General features: G+C 34.0%; 1 protein-coding gene and 1 pseudogene across 1 annotated transcript; one reads left to right on the forward strand and one right to left on the reverse strand.

The window, feature by feature from the left end:
• Positions 1–15,034: 15,034 nt before the first annotated feature.
• On the reverse strand, positions 15,035–16,204 carry LOC147283829 (protein ANTAGONIST OF LIKE HETEROCHROMATIN PROTEIN 1-like; annotated as a pseudogene).
• Positions 16,205–18,019: 1,815 nt separating this feature from the next.
• On the forward strand, positions 18,020–18,890 carry LOC147283830 (RING/U-box superfamily protein). Its single transcript, XM_086244863.1, has one exon. The coding sequence runs from the start codon at positions 18,026–18,028 to the stop codon at positions 18,779–18,781; it is 756 nt and encodes a 251-aa protein (XP_086100989.1). The 5' UTR covers positions 18,020–18,025; the 3' UTR covers positions 18,782–18,890.
• Positions 18,891–20,230: the final 1,340 nt, after the last annotated feature.

A 20,230-nucleotide genomic window follows, 5' to 3' on the forward strand; every position in this document is an offset into this window, starting at 1 on the left:
AATTTTTTGCATAAATGATCTTTGAGTAGGAAACTAATAAACGAACAGTTCGGATCGTTGAAAACACAATCGATATATGAGATTCTATATATAAATGAACGGTTTATATATTTGAAGAATAAAATTTCATTAACTCTTTCATTGAAATCTTGTAATTTCAATAATTATGAAGACCACAACGTGATTACAACGATCAGAGCTGTTCATCATCTACGTTCATACTCAAAGATCATCTGTGCAAAAAATTAGTCCAATTGGAGTTCATCTACCCGTTCGATTATTATTATAAGAACCACGATCGTTCATACACTTAAACGCCAAACCTAACTTCTACATCTCCGATTGAGATAATTTTTTGCATGGATGATCTTTGAGTAGGGCAGTAAGAAATGATCGGTTCGGATCGTTCAAAACACAATAGAAAAGTGAGCTTTTACATACAAATACACTTGAAGAATATAATTATATTAGCTTTTTCGTTGAAACTTTGTCGATTCAACAATTGTGAAGACTACAATGTGATTTCAACGATCCGAGCCGTTCATTTTATTCGTTTATACTCAAAGATCATCTCTGTTGAAAATCGGTCAAATCGGAATTTATCTACTCGTTCGATTAGTATTAAAAAATTCACAATCGTTCATAAGTTCGAGCACCGTTACCTAACTTTTACACATCTTCGATTTAGTTAATTTTTTGCAGGGATGATCTTAAAGTGGGGAATTAAAAAATGAACAGTTCGGACTGTTAGAAATACGATCGCATCTTATGTGATTACATACATAAAAAATTGTACACAAAAAAAGGCAATAAGACTTTGGGAGACGAACTTCACATTTCGTTGCCTAAGATCACTTTAGGCGACGAACTTTAAGATTCCTCGCCTAAAGAAACTTAGGGCGACGAACTATTTCCTCGCTCAAAGTTACTTTAGGCGAGGAATGTTAAATTTCGACGCCCAAAGTCTCTTTGAGTGACGAAATTTGACATTCCTCGCCTAAACTAACTTTGAGCAATGATCTTTCATGCGTTTGAACTCCGATACTTAACTTCTACATCTCCAATTGAGCTAATTTTTTGCATAGATGATCTTTGAGTGGGAAACTAATAAATGAACGGTTCGGATCATTGAAAACACGATCGATATATAAGATTATATATATAAAAGAACGGTTTTATACATTTGAAGAATAAAATTCTATTAACTCTTTCATTGAAACATTGTCGTTTCAATAATTATGAAGACCACAATGAGATTACAACGATCAGAGCCATTCATCATCTATGTTGATACTCAAAGATCATCCTTGCAAAAAATCGATCTCGTTCAATTATTATTATAAGAATCACGATCGTTCAAAAGATCATCCCGTTCAATTATTATTATAAGAATCACGATCGTTCATACACTCTAAACGCCAAACCTAACTTCTACATCTCTGATTGAGATAATTTTTTGTATGGATGATCTTTGAGTTGGGCACTAAGAAATGATCGGTTCGGATCGTTAACAACACAATATAAAAGTGAGCTTCTACATACAAATACATTTGAAGAGTATAATTCTATTAGTTTTTTCGTTGAAACTTTGTCGATTCAACAATTGTGAAGACTAAAATGTGATTTCAACAATCGGAGCTGTTCATTTTATTCGTTTATACTAAAAGATCATCCCTGCAAAAAACCAACCAAATCGGAATTCATCTACTTGATTGATTAGTATTAGAAAATTCACAATTGTTCATAAATTCAAGCACCGTTACGTAACTTTTACATCTCCGATTGAGCTAATTTTTTGCAATGATGATCGTTGAGTGAGGAATTAAAAATTGAACGGTTCGGATCATTGGAAAAACGATCGCATTATATGAATAATCTACATAAAATTGTACAAAAAAAAAAGGCAATGAGACTTTGGGCAAGGAATATGCATGTTCCTCGCCCATACATTTGGTGACGAATACGTAAGTTCCTCGCCTAAAGTTACTTTGGGCGACGAGTTTTAGTTCGTCTCCCAAAGTTTCGTCGCCCAAATATGTTTTTCTTGTAGTGACAAGTTCCTTCATTCAAAGAAAATCAATTCAGGGCTAAAGGATCTTCAATCCTTGTATGATTGATTAAGGGACAAAAGTTCCTTAATTTTCTTCAATTAATTGAGAACCAGAAGTTTCTCAATTCTTATAAATTGTATTAGCGCCTTTGAGCTCCAATTTTATGCCTCACTTCATGAGAGCAAAAGGTGCATGAGAATTAAGTGTGACTCAATTCTTATACACTCGAATGAGTGCAAAATGACTCAATTGTTATACAATTAAATAAGATAAGAATCCGAAGTTTCTTATTACTTATCATACAAGGACATAAAGTTCATTGTCCATACAAGGACTCGAAGTTCCTTATTACTTATATATTATACAAGGATATGAAGTTCCTTGATCCATCCATATAAGGACATGAAGTTCCTTGACCCATACAAGGGTCTTAAGTTTCTAATACCTATTTGAGAACCAAAATTCTAATCGTGACCAATATTCTGAACCCGAAGTTTCAGATATATCAAAATAAATAAAACCAGAGTTTATGGATCATAATATTATGAACCTGAAGTTTTATAATTAATATGATTATTTTATATTATTTTTCTTATGGAATTTTAATATTAGTATTATTTTAATTAAGTTTATGTTCCACTACCCGTAGTATATTATTATATATTGTAATTTGTGATTATTCATACATAAATGAGATAAGGGCCTGAAGTTCCTCCATATATCTTTTATATGCAAATTAAGACTCGAAGTTTCTTAATTTATTCTTTTCGGTAACTAGAAATTTTTATGATTTATTTTGATTCTTTAATGTTGGTTGCTCTTCTCTATGACTCCATATAAACTTTTTTAATGTTGTGCATTAATTTGAGTACGTATATAACTTTTTTCTTGCAGATGTGATTATACGTAGTTATATGATTTTTTTTCTTCTTTAATGTTGTGCATTAATTTGAGTACGTATATAACTTTTTTTCTTGCAGATGTATTTTTTTTGCTTGCTCTTCTTGCTCGATAGATACTCTGAGGCCTCAAACCCTTTTCACTCGAGTCCCATGACGATTGAACAACATAAAGGATCCCTTATTGCATGCTTATTTTAACCTTTTAGTCGATATTGGAAGTAAGAATCATGGAAAAGAGCAAGAATGAACTCTCCAATCTCAATGGGCCCTGTCCAAAAAAAAGAAAAAAAAGAAATATATCTCTCCTTGTGGGCCCCAAGGAGCAATAACAAGTTAACAAACCTAGTGAAATCCAGCCCGCCAAGATGTAGATCGATCCAAGCGGTAGGACTTGCAGTACAAACAAATTAATTAAAGCAAAAGCATCCATATCTTTAATCTTAGCCTATCTTTGATCTCCTGCTACTCTAAACGACACAACTATGGATCCATGAAAAGCAGCAACACCTATTTTGTATTTGTTTATAATATCCATCACATAAGCATGGCACTTTTGCATGTACATGAGTTGGCTTTGAAGCCATTAATTACAACTATACGGACAGTCTATACTTTCTTAATTTGGGTACAAAAGTATATATATATACCGTAACAACTATATATTCATCTCTGTTTCTTCATGGTGGTTGATTCCATTGACTATATCATGTAGTCAACGCCATTAACATTCATTGTAGTACGTGGATTCTATTGACTTCATGCAGTAAGTGCAAACAGAAACTGATCCATCTGCAATATATCTTCGCAAAGCCTTAAATCAAGTGCATGTGATCGGAAAGGTGGGATGAGGGTGTATTAATTTTATTTTTTATTATGTTGGATCAAAGTATATATATCGTAGGTTCTTTTTTCTTTTTAATTTGAGTACGTATATAACTATATATCGTAGGTTCAAGCATCCATATACATATGAATTGATAAAGGACTTTTAATTCACGGCCCCCAAATTCCAATCACCTCCAACTATTCATCTCACAATTATATGATTATATCCCAATGTTGCAATTTTACTTATTTTTCTAGAAGTTCGTTAATCATTTATAGTTTAAGGCTTAGCTCTCAAGTTTTGGATTTTATTCAAAACTTGAGAGTTAAAGTACCATAAACCGTAAATTCTAAAATGATTGTCCTACAACCTAAAGTAATCAACCTTAAAGTCTAAGCCCCAAACCCCCTAAATTATACTCAATATATCTTACATTAATTATTAAAAAAAAAAAAAAAAACTAAAATTAAACATACTGTAACGTATTGTTTACAAATTAAGGAGTAAAATAAATGGAAAAGAAGTTGAGCGCTAATTCATAGAGGTTAACTTCCACTTAAGAATTTCTAGTAAATTTATATATAACAAAAAAAGATAACACGTATGTGTTAACTAGACCTGGTCGTCAAAGTCATAGAAGATATGATAACAGGATACGAACACATACGAAAAATTTGGTGTTCAATTCGAACCTTATTGGGTTGGGTCCGTAACCAGTTGGCACGATATTTAACGGGTTGAGTTAGCGTTCATCCGCAAAACACGATAATCAACAATTAGTTTGTTTTTGCTTCTTAAAAATCATTAAAGCTATAAAAAGAAATTTTTATGTACTATTTTGGTAATATGTTTTAGACTTTATTATGTAATGTTTTATTTATTTTATTTATTTTATTATTGGTATTTTTTTAAAACTGTTGATATTTTGTTGCCTGGTTAACAAAAAAATAAAGAGAAAATGAACAATTAAAGCAGCTAGGTGTACACGACATTGTAATTCAGCGAATCGGGTTTTGATTTACATGCATATGTTAACATGATAATGGGTCGGGTTAATTTGTATTTAACATTATTTCACACAACATAAACATACTAACAGACAACACATTGTGAGGTCTCTAGTGATAACCTTAATTACAATCTTAAACCATATCACCAAATTGATTAATTATTATAATTATACACTAGCAGATCGAGATTAGGAGGTACAACTTGCAGGCCTAGCTGGATTAAACTCCCTAAGATTGCGATCGGGCTACTTGCATGGCCAAAAGAACATTCTTGATTTCATTGCAATTTAAAAGAAAAAGGGAATATCCGAAGGGACCCGCCAGCTTCATATATTATATAATTGTGCTCCATCAGGTGGCTCTTGATATATGGTTGATTAAGAGGAGCAAACAAATACTGTATTAATTGCATAAACAATTAATATAAACGATTATTGAAAGAGAGTTCATACACATCAAACGATTATTGAACGGCTCTTTTTATTGCGTAAACATCAATATTTTGGCAAGCGTAATTCGTTTAATAGGCGCGCTTCTCTTTTTTCTATTCTCAAATCATAAATACAAACAAACTTAGTTGTTAAACCCAAATGAAATACCCAAAAAAAAAAAATTGAACATGTGAAATTAAGGATTAATTAAGGAAAGAGAATTAAGGAAAAATTAATTAAGGAGAGAGAAGCAGCAAACCAATTCTCATGGGCAGAAAAGTAAATTTGAAAAATAGATAACGAACCACTAGATGGCTGAAACGATCTCGATCAGTCATTCGGACTCGGAGATAAATTTTAGAATTTAAAAACCGTTCTGTTTTATTATAGATATTATGATAAATAACACATTGGCAAATGGTGATAAGTATCATGGGATATTTTGGAAGGATTTTGGCGTACAGTGACTACCACGTTTTCACAAGTAGGTGTTTAATTTTTGTTTATCATTGTCTCTATTGTGATTATTAAACTACAAGGAGCTAGCACACAATTTATTCATGATAAGTGACTCACCAGTCACCACGACAAAACTAGCTTAATTCATACTAATCAAGTAAGCTGTTAATAAAAGCAGTCGTTGACTGTTTCTTAATAGTAGCTTAGATTCAATTTGGTGTGGCCAAAATAAGTAATTTATTTTAAAAAATTTCAAAGCAAATATATTTGATAAATAAATTAAAAGTTTTTTTTTTCTTTTTTTTTTTTGCCATGAATTAAAAGTTTTTTTTTTTCGGATTTGAATTTATTGATGCAAAAATCCATAAGATATGTAACAACTTAAAAGTGATGATGTGGATGCTGAATAAATTTTCTTGGAGGATGAACAAGCTTGCTGGTTTGCCTTGTAGAGAGATCTTCATGCATGAACAAGAATCAAAGGAAGTAGCACTGGTGTGGTACTAGCCAATTATGCTTCGATGATTAAGTCAGTGAAGAGCAAGGGGAGATGTTTGAGTAAGAACAAATGATGAACTTGTGATGAACTTATGAGAATATGGAAGAACAATGCAAAAACTTCTGGGTTATTCTTGTGTGTATCACTTCTTTGTGGCCATAAGTGCATATTTATAGGCAAAGAAGAGATAAAGAGGAGTTTTATCCAAAGGTGAGCATTTTAACCGTGCACCGCCAAAACTGGCCGAACCGCACCGGTAAAACATCATAAAAAACTGTGTTGACTAAAAAACGTCAACACCGCAAAGAAAACCGAACTGCACCGGTTCCTTCCGGTTCCACACTTCATTTAACCAAACCGCACCGCATAAATAAAACAAATATATTTTTATATTTTTTACCATTTTTATACATATATATACCATTTTTATATACTTTTTATACACATTTTTATGTTCATTAACTTGTAGTTGTAGTCACTGATTGTATAATTGTAATTGTTTTTAACTTTTAAGTTTTAAGCACTAAAACAGAGTTCAATGTGTGAGCCTTTTTGGTTAAATTCATTGAATCAACTTATAAACTTGTTTTTTTTAGGCCAAAACTTGTTAATTAGGTTGGGTTTGCATCATTAAAATAATTGGGCTTAGGCTTAAAAAAATAAAGCTGAAGCCCAAAAGTGTCAATATAAAAAATAGCCCATTAGGCCCAGAACCGTAGTAGAGAACCGTACCGCACCGCACCTTAAATGGTTTGGTTTGGTTTGATTTTTCTTCTTCCTTCCTAATTTTTAGCACCGAACCGCACTGTATAGGGACGTCCAGCATGGAGCACGGTTTCGGGGGTGAACCAGGCCGAACCGCACCGCGCCCACCTCTAGTTTATCTGCATGTTGATGAGTGATGGAGAGGAGCAGGCCACGTCACTAATTCAGAATAATGCCATGCACAGCATCCAACTTGCTTTACATTGAATGCAAAAGAGACTTTGGTGCCAAAGATAACTTTAAGAGTCCCATCTGAAGTTAGAGTGTCAGGAATAGTAGATTGTCAGGTGATAGGCACTTGAGTATGACTGAAGATATTACCCAGCGCCCCTTTTAGAAGAGTGGTGGATTATAGTCCTTGAGCTGAACCGAGCACTTGCCACTCTTTATGGATTTCCCAAGTGTAAATGGGTTGTTGTTGGATTGGATCGGGAAGAGATCAAATTGGTTCAATTCGAACAATGCACAAGAATCCACCAATCTCACCAAGTATAAGATTGCTTGATATGTCAGATCAGGTAGGCATTGTGCCAAAGCCGAGTCGAGCGAAGGAGTCAGTAATGTCGTGGTGATGAAATTAATTGACTAAGTCTGTGCCTGACCGTGTTCGGCTTGGACCTAACAGTGATGCCAAAATCAGATCGTAGAGTGGCTGAGCTGGAGTAATATATATATATATATATATATATATGAGGCCGGTGGCTTGTGCAATTTGGTCAAGTCAATGGTTGACTGGTCAAAATACTATGTAGGTTGTACGAAGCCACGTGTCAACCTGTGAGTGGTCAAATTCATGTGAATTTATCCACAAACAAAATCCTTTACTAATCCAGTTGGACATGGATAAATATTTGCTTCATTAATTATTTTTTTTCAGTTTTAGTAAACGTAACAAATTAAGAAAACTGAAAGGGTGGAGAATCCTCATTATTAATATCTAACAAAAAGTGAGTAAACTAATTTAACGTTTTGCTATGAGTTACAAGTACAACTCAAACTATTTAACAATTGTAAATGCATCTAATTAATATCATAAATAACACTCAGCCTATAAATAGAGAAAATATATTTTCTTATTACTTAACCACAATCATTCCGAAGATCCCTAAAAAAAATAAAAATGGGAAGGTTGAACACTTATCCCATTGTTGTTAAAATTTTGTTTTTCGTGGTTGTAACAGTAATGATCTTACCAGGACATGCAAGCATAGCGCCTTCCCCATCTGATTATAAGTCTGTAGAAGAGTGTGAAAGAAGGATTTCTATACAGTGTGGAAAAGAAATATTTGATAGTATATTCAAACAAGGGGTTGTCACTAATAATTGTTGCCTTCAACTGGCGTTAGTAGGTCAGTCATGTCACAAGGCAATGGTGAACAAAGTTCTTGCAGGACCTCAATCCAAAGTAAACAAACATAAGGCTTTGACCAAGAGTATTGAAATTTGGAATCATTGTGTTTCATCCTTACCATCTATCTCACCCGCGTATTCTCCTAATTCTGCACAAGAATAAATGCTCATCAATTATGTACTTTTTTTTGGCCAACTCATCAATTATGTACTTAATTCTATGGAAATTAACTAACTTCGACGAAAACTAAATCGAAGTTTTGACATGGACTACTACTGAAATCCAATAAAAACATGCAATTATATTTTTCCCATATATCTCATTGTCATTTTCTTCTCCTCTCTGTGTACGTTTGTACTTTTACATTTTTATGATACACATGATTTAATTGATAACATCTACATTCATGTGTTTAAAACTTTGATTTTATGACAAACACTACCACAATTTTGGCCAAAGGCCTCCAATGAAGGCAACTAAAGTTGGGGGCGTGCCAATTGCTAAGGAAGGTGTTCACCAATAATTAACATTAGTGGCCACATTAATATGTCAGATATGAACAGTGAATTCATATCCAACCTTTGCTTCTTATTAGTTGATAACACAGTGGCAGCCCATTAATTTAAAGTAATAAAGGGGGTCCATTCATTTAGGGACTAAAAAAGGGAGTTAAAAAGGGCGTTCAATGTTTTGTCTGGTTGCTTCTACTTGCTAAACCAAGATACTGGGGTTCCCTTGTGGCAGCATCTCTTTCTTCCCACCCCCAACCCAAACGGGATCCAGCATCGGTGGGTGTCAATGGTCACGCCTGAAAGTGTGGTCACGCCTGAAAGTGCCGATCGGCTCAAAACCCAGATCTATAATCTCATTCTCAAATAGCTTTCCCTCCTGCGATACTGCCTCTGCCGCTCCCTCAACCCTCTCTTGCACCCATTTCTGTTTTTCCTTTTGTCTTCTTCTCCCCATTTTGATCTTCTTCTTCTTCTTCCTTCGCGCGCTGCCGAGAGCACAGGCTGCACAGTAGGTAATTTTTTTTTTCTTCTTTTCCACGCCTCTTCTGATTCTACTCCTTCTCTGCCTCTTCTTTCCTCTTTTTCTTCTTTTCATTATTTTTCCTCTTCTTTTGCAAATTGTGGTTAGGGTTCGACTTGGGTGCAGTTTGGGTTCGATTGGGTGCTGTTGGAGCTCGATTTTAGGTTGATTTTCAAGTTCTGATGATTATTGATTTTGGGGGTTTCATATCTAATTGGTTTTAGGTGTTGAATTATTGCAGTGGCTGGGTATGCAAGGTCTCAGGGGAAGACTTCGCTCACCTTTTTTATTTCTGAGGAATAATATGCTAGTCTACATCTTCAGTTTCATATGGGTCTCCATATTATTATCCCAATCTCATTGGAAATCCTTTACAAAGCTGCTAATTGTAGGTATGGTTTCTCTTTGTTCTTTCATATGGTTATTAGTTTTTTTTTTCTCAATTTAAAATGGTTAACTGAGCTTTGTTATGTATTTGAATTTTGCCTGGGATTTAAATTTTAATTGGGTAATTTTTTTCTCTCTAGCTTTCTTTCTTTTACCTGGGATTTAATTGGTACGTTTGTGTTGATTTATATATATGTATATTTTAGATTTTCATATGGAGAATTGTATGTAAAACTTGATGGGGTTTTGTTGAGGCACATAATTTAATTGGCAACTCCTTCTTTCTGAAAATTTTCACAGGAAAATCGTATGAGGAAGTTAATGTACAATATACTAGGTCTACTGGGTTGGAATGATTGCTCAATTATTGCTGGTGGTGTTTTATGCTCATGTCAGGTAATGATCTTTTTCTTCTATGTTATTTTATCTCATGTATTGAGGGAAACAAAAATCAACCTATATTAGTGAAAATAAATAGTTACTAATCTGGAATTTGTAGACAAAAATCGATACTATCATTATGTAATTTGCAGATTGGGTTCGGTAGCTAGGTTGATTTTTGAGCCTTGGGTTTAAAAGTTGCATTGGTGATGCTACATCTGATATATGTGGGCATTTTGTTTCTGAATGATGGAGGGATAATAGAGAAAACTAAAACAAAACCATGGTATGCTAATGCCTCTATACTTTTATTTACTCTGCATTTTTCTTGCATTTCATTTTGTGGTGAAAAGCCTAATACATGTATTTATAAAGAAGTTTAGCCCATTTGTACAAATGGGTTACTCTAGCCCATTAAATGGTATTGCCTTCAAGTTCACAGGTGAACAGGGGAATGAGTCACAGATGGGGTTCAAACATGCATATGGGGAAAGTATATGTCTGAACCTCATATGTGACTTGAATACTAGCATGAGTTCCCCTTAACTAGTCTTTCTTTTTCTTTTTCAACATGAATGGCATAATAGTTTCTCTATTGCCTCTCAGTAGGCATGAGGCATTTTTTCAGTGCTATCAAAGTTCATTATATTTTTCATTTTGCAAGCGTATTTGAGTTTGTTGTAGTGAAAAGTATGTTTTCACTTCTATTAATTATAATTTCGATTATGGCAGGTTTATAATTCCAAAATATGGTTTTGCTTATGTTCAACTTTGACCAAACAAAATTCATTTTCAACTTATGTTCCTTTTTCTTGTGAGTTTATACTTTGTGGTTTTGCTTGGTTGCGATGTAGGACAAGAAAATCAAAAAGAAGACTTGAGGACCAAACCTCATGAGAGAGGACCGGACCTCCAGAAGCTGAGAAGAAGATTGAGGACCGGACCTCATGAGAGAAGACCGAACCTCCAGTAGCTTGAAAGTGCGAAACCTCCTTCTTCATTTGCACTTTTCTTCTCTCTTCCTTTTCATCCTTCACTTTTTTTAATCCCACTGCATGATATGTTTGGTGGGAAAATGTATTTTGAATTCTAATTAATTAGTCACCAACATTCATGGAGATATTGTTTAATGATATCAATTCTAACACCAATACAGCAACCTTACATCTAATGGTGAAAGGAAAAAACCATGGCATGACATTAATTAATAATATCAATCCTCCACCAATTTAGCAACCCAAATAGAGATGGTGAACAAGTGAAACCCACTAACTGCAGCATTGGTGAGGATCGGACCTGTCAGACTGACACTGCAGGTTTTGGCAGAAGCTTCCACCATGCTTACATGTGGATGGCCTTAGCTCCCTTGCCACCCCAACACCAACCTCCAACATGATATATGGTGACTGCAGTGTGGCAAGGGACATTACAAACTAACAAAAGTGGCAGTTGCCTCTATGCCTACCAAAAAAAATTGGTTGCCTTTGCTTGTTTTTCTTGTAGTGAAAGTTGGGCTCCAACAAATACGAATTAATACCGTATCAAAATAATGGTTATAAATTCATATAAAGGGTAGGAACTATATCTAGGCCAAAATAACATTTTTGATCCTTAAACAACTCACAAAATTTTCACTTTGGTCTTATATACTCTTTTAATTTTGACAATTTTAATTCGGTATTTTCAATACGATAGTAATTGAGTTCAAATCAACCTCGGATTAAATTGTTGATGAAAAATCCAATGTAGAAGCATGAGCTTCATACGTGAGTGATAATTCGGATATCTTAGCTTAACCGTTGTGACACTCCCACACGAAGAACGTTAGATTTTCCATTACCAATTTATATGAAATTAATAATTTGGACTTAATCTATTGTATTGGAATTATAACACTTGATTTGGACTTACACTTATTTTGATTTAATATTGGATTTATAAAATAAGCATATAAATAAAATGTTGAAAACGTGCATCTTCGCATTTTCCAAAGTACAAAAGTTGCATGAAAAATTTTACTGTCAGATGGCTATATATATAGTACATATAAGTGTTGTAACAATCACATTTAGTCATCAATGGATCAAAATATTAAATATGGAATATATTTTTTGCGATTCTTATTTAAATCAAGTTGGAGATGGATAAACATTAATTAAAGGCTTTATTATATTTTATCCATCTAAATTTTGAGCTCAATCTCATTTCATCACCTAAATAAAAAATTGTGTCAATTTACCACATAAATTAAAAATTTGTTGCAATATATCACCTATGGTTCATTTTGTCTAAACTTTTATTAAAAATAAGGGTGTTTTGATCTTTTCAAGTCAGTTTTTTATTGTGTCAAAGCAAGTAAAGTGTAAAAAAAACCATTTTTTTCTAACAATAGAAACTTGAAAAGAACCAAAACACTTTTATTTTTAACAAAAGTTTAGACAAAATAAGCCAGAGGTGATATATTGTAATAAATTTTTAATTCATGTGGTAAATTATATTTTTTTTAGGTGGTGAAGTGAGATTGAGACTAAAATTCAAGTGGGTTAAATGTAAAAAACCTTAATTAAATTCTAAGTCTTAGTAAAAATAGAAAATGAAGAAACCGAAGGGGTGGAGAAACTTCATTATTCATATTTAACGTGAATGAATTAATTTAATGTTTAGCAATGAGTTACGACCCCAAAAACTGTTTAAAGTACAATTGTAAATGCATCCTACATCCTTAGAACTCAGCCTATTAATAAGCAAACAAGGTCTCCAATTTTTCCTCAGCCCTTTTAAAGAGCTTTGAATGTCCAATCGAATTAACACTTATTTGACTAAGGCCAATTTCTTGGTAGTGATTAATTTATAAGTTGTAAAATGTTTTTCACTATTTTTCACTTTTTTATTTAGAGTTTTCAAAAGTTAATATTGTCTCCAATTCAAAATGAATGTAAAATAACCAACTAATTAACTATATGTTTTGTAGTAATTTTTTCCACATAAAATTGAAATATTATTTAAAGTTCGAATCTTTTTTAGAAAAATTTATAATAACAAAAATAAAAGAAGGTAAGAGTCTCATGAATTGGAAAAAGTAAGATGGACACTCAAATGGACACATCAATGCCAAACGAATTGAAATTAAGATGAACAATTTGAGCTAAATTATTCACTTAGGACTCGTTTGGTATGTCAAACTGTACTAACTAATTTTTATCGGATAGTATTAATTTGTTCCGGAGAGTACTGACTGTTTATCCAGAATATTATCAGACGTTTGGTACTATTCCGGATAAATAGTATAACAAAGTTATACTGTGTTTGGTGCTTCGTCGGATAACAGCGGATCATACTATTTTTTTTAATTCTTTGATAACTTAGTGGAAATTGAAATTTATATGACACATATTATTTTTTGCAAGATTCATATGACAAGAAATTTTTTTTTTTCTTTTGTTTTTTCTAAGATTTATAGGACAAGAGTACATGAACTAACCCATTCTCATAATTGTAGAACTTACGATCATACGTTTTACATAGTATATAAGCACATCTATATTGACCGAAAAGAAGCACATCTTTATTTGCCAAGATCTAAACCGAAGACATAATAAACATATTTTTCAACTCCTCATATCTCATAAAATTCCAACATACTCAAATACGATAATAAAATCAGTACAAAAATGCATAATTCAAAGTGATCACATACTAATGTGATAAGAGCAAAAGGGAAATTTGTTCATAAACTAAACTGCATCAAGGTGCACAAACTACTTCAACTTAAGCAGAGCCCCCTCGCCCAAGTAAGAGAAGTACAAATGCTTCTAGCATAACACCATCCAATGTCAGGAATGTTCTCTCATCACTTGCCTTCTCCAAAATCAGCTTTAGTGCCTCAATTTGGTCATCAATAGACAAGTTCATCTTTGCCAATTCAACAGCAATGTCAGGTCTTGGTTCTGATCGTTGTACAAAACTATTTGTTATAGTTTTCATTTGTTCAACAGAATAAGAAATCATTTCACCAAATGCTTTTGCCATTTCCTTTTGAATATCAGTATCTACATTTCGTTTGCGGTTTCGACTGCTTGAGCCAGCTGAGTTTTGTTGATTTGATCTTGGCAAAAAGGCATCATGGTCTTGTTCAACCTCAGGTTCCTCATCATCATCATTGACAGCAGTGTTATGCACAGGCTCATTCATCATTTCAGTGGGTGTTGCAGACCCTCTACCAGTTGTTCGGTCCTTCCCAAATATATTCTTCAACCTATCATATATTAGACATTGTTTCCCCCTCCAACGTATCATCAACATCCTTGTTATGCTGCATCAAAATGGAAAAATTATAAATAAAACTATAAAAATAACAATTGTAAGAATTACATATTACATAACACATGTATTAACCTACACATAAGTGTTCCATGCTTCATCATTGTCAACCTCAATGCATTTCAAAGAATCATTCCAAGCAAAACCACTTTTGTTAATCATGTCAAATATTATCCCATAAAATTTTTTCCAATATCTGATCTTTGACTCAATATGTGGGACTGCCCTTAAATCGGTCCTTCCCAATTTCTCAGCCAATGATTTTTCAATTTGGCTCATTGTTCTAGAATTAAAGGAACCATTATCACATTGTAGACCACGACTGACTACATCCTCAAGTAGGGTTGACAATGCTTCTTCCTCATGTGTTCTCCACACTCTTCTACTTCCTTTTAATTGACTAGACTGTCCACCCTCCATTCCTAGAACCAATATAGACAATATAATTTGCATATAAAAAAACAAGAAAAAAAATTGGAAGATAAAACATATAGTCTTTTACAAGCACATCCAAATAGTCTATTACAATCACATCCACGTCCAAATGATAAACAACCAAAGACAACAAATTTTGTCAAACGACCTACAAGAAAATATAAATAAATTATGTGAACTACAACTTAATGTATGTTCCTACTCCACGCATCATACATTTGCATAGCCAAATTATTCCTCCTTGCAGTCCATTGATCTGAAGGTTCAATAGTGCCAATTACATCACCATCGTGGGTAGTTTCCCCATTTTTAGTACCATTCAATTCATTCTCCAATGGATCAACATCCATCTCACCACGAATAAGATTATGTAATAGGCAGCAAGCTGTAATGATTTTACATTGTGTCTCAATTGGGAAAAATGTTAGACTTCTCAAGATACCTCAACGCATCTTAAGAAGTCCAAAACACCGTTCAATCACATTTCTTGCAGCAACATGCTTCATATTGAAATATTCTTCATGATTATTAGGTGCCCTTCTATCCCTCCATTCTGATAGATGATATCTTGTACCCCTATAAAGAGCCATATATCCTTGACCATTTGTGTACCCACCATCCACAAGATAATAACATCCTAACAATTAAACAAATATCATTTACCTTACCAAAAAGATAATCAAGCTTAATATTACCACAATCAAGCACAAGAATCTAATTTTGCTTGTGGGAACTCTCAATCATGTTGGTCTACTAATTGCATCTCGTAACACCCTAGAATCAGAAGCAGATCCTTCCCAACCAGGGAAAAAAAATATAAATTTCATGCCACGACTACAAACCCCCAATACATTAGTTTCAACCTCCCTCTTCCGTGTTCGATATCTTGGTGGGACACGAGCCCTAATGTAAGTCTCATCCAATGCCACCAAGCATTTCTATGCAATTAAAAGAATAAGGTACCTTACAAACTCAAAATATAAATGTGTTAATTAAATTGACCAATCTTAATTTAATTTTACTATACCTTAAACCATCTCAATTTATTGTCGGTGCAATTATCCGGAATGGGTTCCGGCACCTTCAAAAGTCCACTTTGTAGTCTTAACACTCCATGCAAGATCGAATTGAAGTACCTATTAATAGTCTCCCCATATCACTTAAATCTACTACTCATAGTACGATTCTTCACATGATGTGCAAGTGTATGTAAAAACTTGCTCTTCTATGGTTACTAAACCATTGGTTTTCACTCTCCCATCATCACGGAGCAATTGACATAAATAATGGAAAGTTCTCCTATCCATCCTAATTTGGTTCACACATTGTATGTTATCAAATCCTATAATGCTATCTAGATAATTTGACCGAGTTGCATTCCTAAAAAATCTTTGACTTCTAATGGCTTTAATTCCTTTCATGGCGCCTTTGTTCCAAATTGTAGTTTTTCATGAACCACATCATGCACGAAGCCATAATATGCAAGAACCACAATCTAATAATAAAGTACGTATGCCACAATCTTTCTTTCATCCATATCTAGACATAATATAAAGGAATAAAATTAGTAAAAGCAATATAGATAACCATGTATTAATTGGACGTTTAGGAAAATACAAAGAACATCACATGAATACATGTATAATGAGAACAATACAACAAAACCCACCAACTCCGCTAGCCCCTGTTAACAATACAATCATACAAGTACAAGTCTGCAACTTTGAAGAAAAACTCTAAAGAAGATAAACAAAACCCTATTTGAAGAAAAACACCGCTCAAGCAAAACTTTAAAAAAAAAATCATAACCTAATTCCCACAAAAATCTATTGAATAAATCTAAAAGAAATGATAAGAAGAGATTATCAGACACCATGCATAAGTACAAGTATGCAACTTTGAAGAAAAACTCTAAAGAAGATAAACAAAACCCTATTTGAAGAAAAACACCGCTCAAGCAAAACTTAAAAAAAAAAAAAAAATCATAACCTAATTCCCACCAAAATCTATTAAATAAATCTAAAAGAAATGATAAGAAGAGATAATCAGACACCATGCATAGAAGAGAAAATATATAAAGAAAGAGAAGATGAAGAGAGAAGAACATAAAAGAAGCAAGAAGAAACATATTGGAGAGAGTATGAGAGAGATAGAGAGAGAGAGAGTGAGAGATGGATATCTGGAGAAGAGTGAAGAGAATAAGTTGTGAAAAAAATAGCAGAGAAGAACCCTACTTAGGGAGAAGAAGATGAAAGAGCGTATGTTGGTTTCATGTAAAAAGCGTATTTTTGTTTTTCCAAATCTTTTATATTTAAGCGTGTATTATCTAATTCCGGATATGTGAGTTGTATTAGTTAATCAGGTAAAAAGAGTATTAAAAGCCTAGTCCAATTTATATAGTCAGATAATTAAATAATATAAATTGACGTCAAATAATTGATATGAATTATTTATTTCTATTCAGAGTCTAATATAATATACCAAACATGCCCTTAAAGTCTTAAACAGTTATCACACATGAAAAACATATATACGGATCGACCTTGGCATGAGTTGGCTTGCCATCTTGGGTGGGAATCTGCTTGATCTTTACCCCTTTCTTGTGCCAATGGGTCCCAAATATCATTTGAAGATATGATGCATGAAAGCCAAGTGCCACGTGGGATTCTCAACTTGCGCTGAAAGTGGGATGGGGCCCATACTGATTGGAAAGCCCATTAAAAAACAAGAGGCCCTGAGTGGAGGATCCATATGGTTTGAAAACATATTATCTACAAGTAAAATAAACCCCTCTAATGGGGGCTAAAACCCTCGGAATATTCTCAAATATATAATACAGTGAGTAAATAAAATATTATTTAAAAAAAAACTAGAAAAATTAAGGCCTAATTTAATACTGCTTCTTAGAAAGTGTTTTTACTCGAAGCACTAATACATACAAATTTTTATAAAATACTCTTTAAAAATATTTTTATAACTCAGAATCCATTTTATTTATTTAAAAAAAAAAACACTACCAAAAATATTTTTATTAATTTATTAATGCACTTGTGACAGTTTTAAAAACGGTGCCTTCAGCCCTTTCTTTTTAAGGCTTTAACTTTTAGTATATATTGGACAAGCCCCTCTCCCTTATACACCCATTTACTCACAAGTCACAACAACTTGACAAAGCCATGTCTGCTGCAGCCTCTACTTCCTCTACTCTTCTTCTTGAAGAGTTTCTCGGAGAGTTGATGAACTCGAGGCGATTCCTCCTCCACAACCCTCTTTATGCACCACCGAGCACCGCCACCTCCCCGGCTTCGGCAACCACCCAGCACGACTCAACGACGTCGTCAGCGGGAGACAACAGCTTCGATGCAAATGTGGTAATGGTCCTGTCAGTCCTCTTGTGCGCACTAATTTGCTCACTGGGTCTAAACTCCATCATCAAGTGCGCGTTGAGGTGCTCAAACTTGGTGTCGGCCTCATCGGAGCCGTCGAGATCATCAGGCGACAACGTTAACAACTCCTCATCGGCAATATCGGCTCGGCTGGCCAACACTGGAGTGAAGCGTAAGGCCGTCAAAACTTTCCCAACAGTGAACTACTCGGCGGAGTTGAAGCTGCAGCCGGGGATGGACACAGAGTGCATCATCTGTCTTTCGGAGTTCGCCACCGGCGAGCGCGTGCGTCTACTCCCCAAGTGCAACCATGGCTTCCATGTCCGCTGCATTGACAAGTGGCTCAGCTCACACTCCTCGTGCCCTAAGTGTAGGCACAACCTCATCGAGACGTGTCAGAAGATTGTTGGCTACAGCACCCAGCTCGCCACCATGGCCAGCTCCTCAGACCCTCCACCGCCGCCGGTGCAAGAAACCATTGTGATAAGCATTGCACCGCTACAACCTGAAGGCTTCGTACGTAATTATCGGGGAATTAATATCTAAGTTAATATCTATTAATTCTTTTGTTAATTAATTGTGTAAATATTAGTATATTAATATAAGCTTTGGGATTGAGCACTCTAGCTAGTGCCTTCTAGGTAGAGATCACTAGACAAACCTACCAGCCAATTAATACAAAGTGTATATATATTGTTAATTTGCAGTTGATCTGAATTTGCTGTATAGTTGTGAAGTACTAGTGTAGAGTTTCAAACTTTCAATCCATTTTTTTATACTTAATTAATTGATGTCCAAAATGAATCTAGCTGGGCTGACTCAACATAGCAAGAAGCTTAATTGTACGTCTTGTCCAAAGTGGCTGTCTATTCTGATAAGGAAACTCACTTGAGAATTACCAGCAATAGCAAGCCTTAAAAGGGGGACTATACGTGACTCCCAATTAGCTGGGACAACTAGTCTAATTAATATTTCTTTTTCTTTCTTCAATTGATACAAATACTAAAAAGTTAAAAACAGTTAATGCTTTTAATTAATTTGAACCAATAATATATGTAAGTGGTCTTGTACATCAAAAAGGCATTTCCATTTGCCACTTGCCACTTGCAACTTGCCAGTGCTGATTAGAAATCGATAATAATTGTCAAGGGTCAGTTGCCACAAGTAAATTCCATTCAACTGGGTTTTCCTAGCCTATATAAACTGCATTATTAAGGCTGCTCAACACAGTACAATGTTGTCTCAATCAATAAAAATTAAAGGACAAATGACACGTAGCTATCTCAAATATACATTTTATTTTAATTAAGTATCTTAATAAAAAAAAAGTTGCTCAGAAATACCTCAATTATCATTTTTTGACACTCATATACTTCTGTCAACTATTTAATTTGGGAGGCCATTAACTGCCTACATGGTAGGCTGACATATCTTTTAAAAAATGCCATGTAAATCAAACATATAATATAAAATAAAATAATTATTAAAAAAAGCTATGTCCAATAAAATAATTATTAAAAAAAGCTATGTGGACAAATAAATTATAAAAGCTTTCCCTTATCATTGTGCAGATCGCAGATCTCTCAATCAATCCCATTTTTTTTCTTTCTTCTGCTACTCTCATCGTCGTCATCATCATCGACCCTTAATCACCAAAATAAAAATAAAATTTAAAAACAATGATGATTTAAATCATTATCACTGTTTTTTTTTTTCTTCTTATAAAAAAAATAAACCCAAACACCAAGAACTCCAAACGTCTATGATGTAGAACAAATGGCAGAACGGTTCATGCAATAACTCGACCGCCATAAGCCCAAGAAAAGAAACAAGCTTCAGCCCGGCCCAATGTCAGAAATGGGCTCATGACATACCGATTCGAAGGAACGACGAGACAAATTCAAGCCATCGCCACAGGCGATGACCGAGGGCCTATTTTGGCCAAATTCCTTCGTTTAGGACTTCAAATAAGCAATTTAGTATTTTTGAATAAGT

Source organism: Dryas octopetala, chromosome 5 (assembly GCF_963921425.1).
Source record: "Dryas octopetala chromosome 5, drDryOcto1.1, whole genome shotgun sequence".
NCBI classification, from domain to species: Eukaryota; Viridiplantae; Streptophyta; class Magnoliopsida; order Rosales; family Rosaceae; genus Dryas; species Dryas octopetala.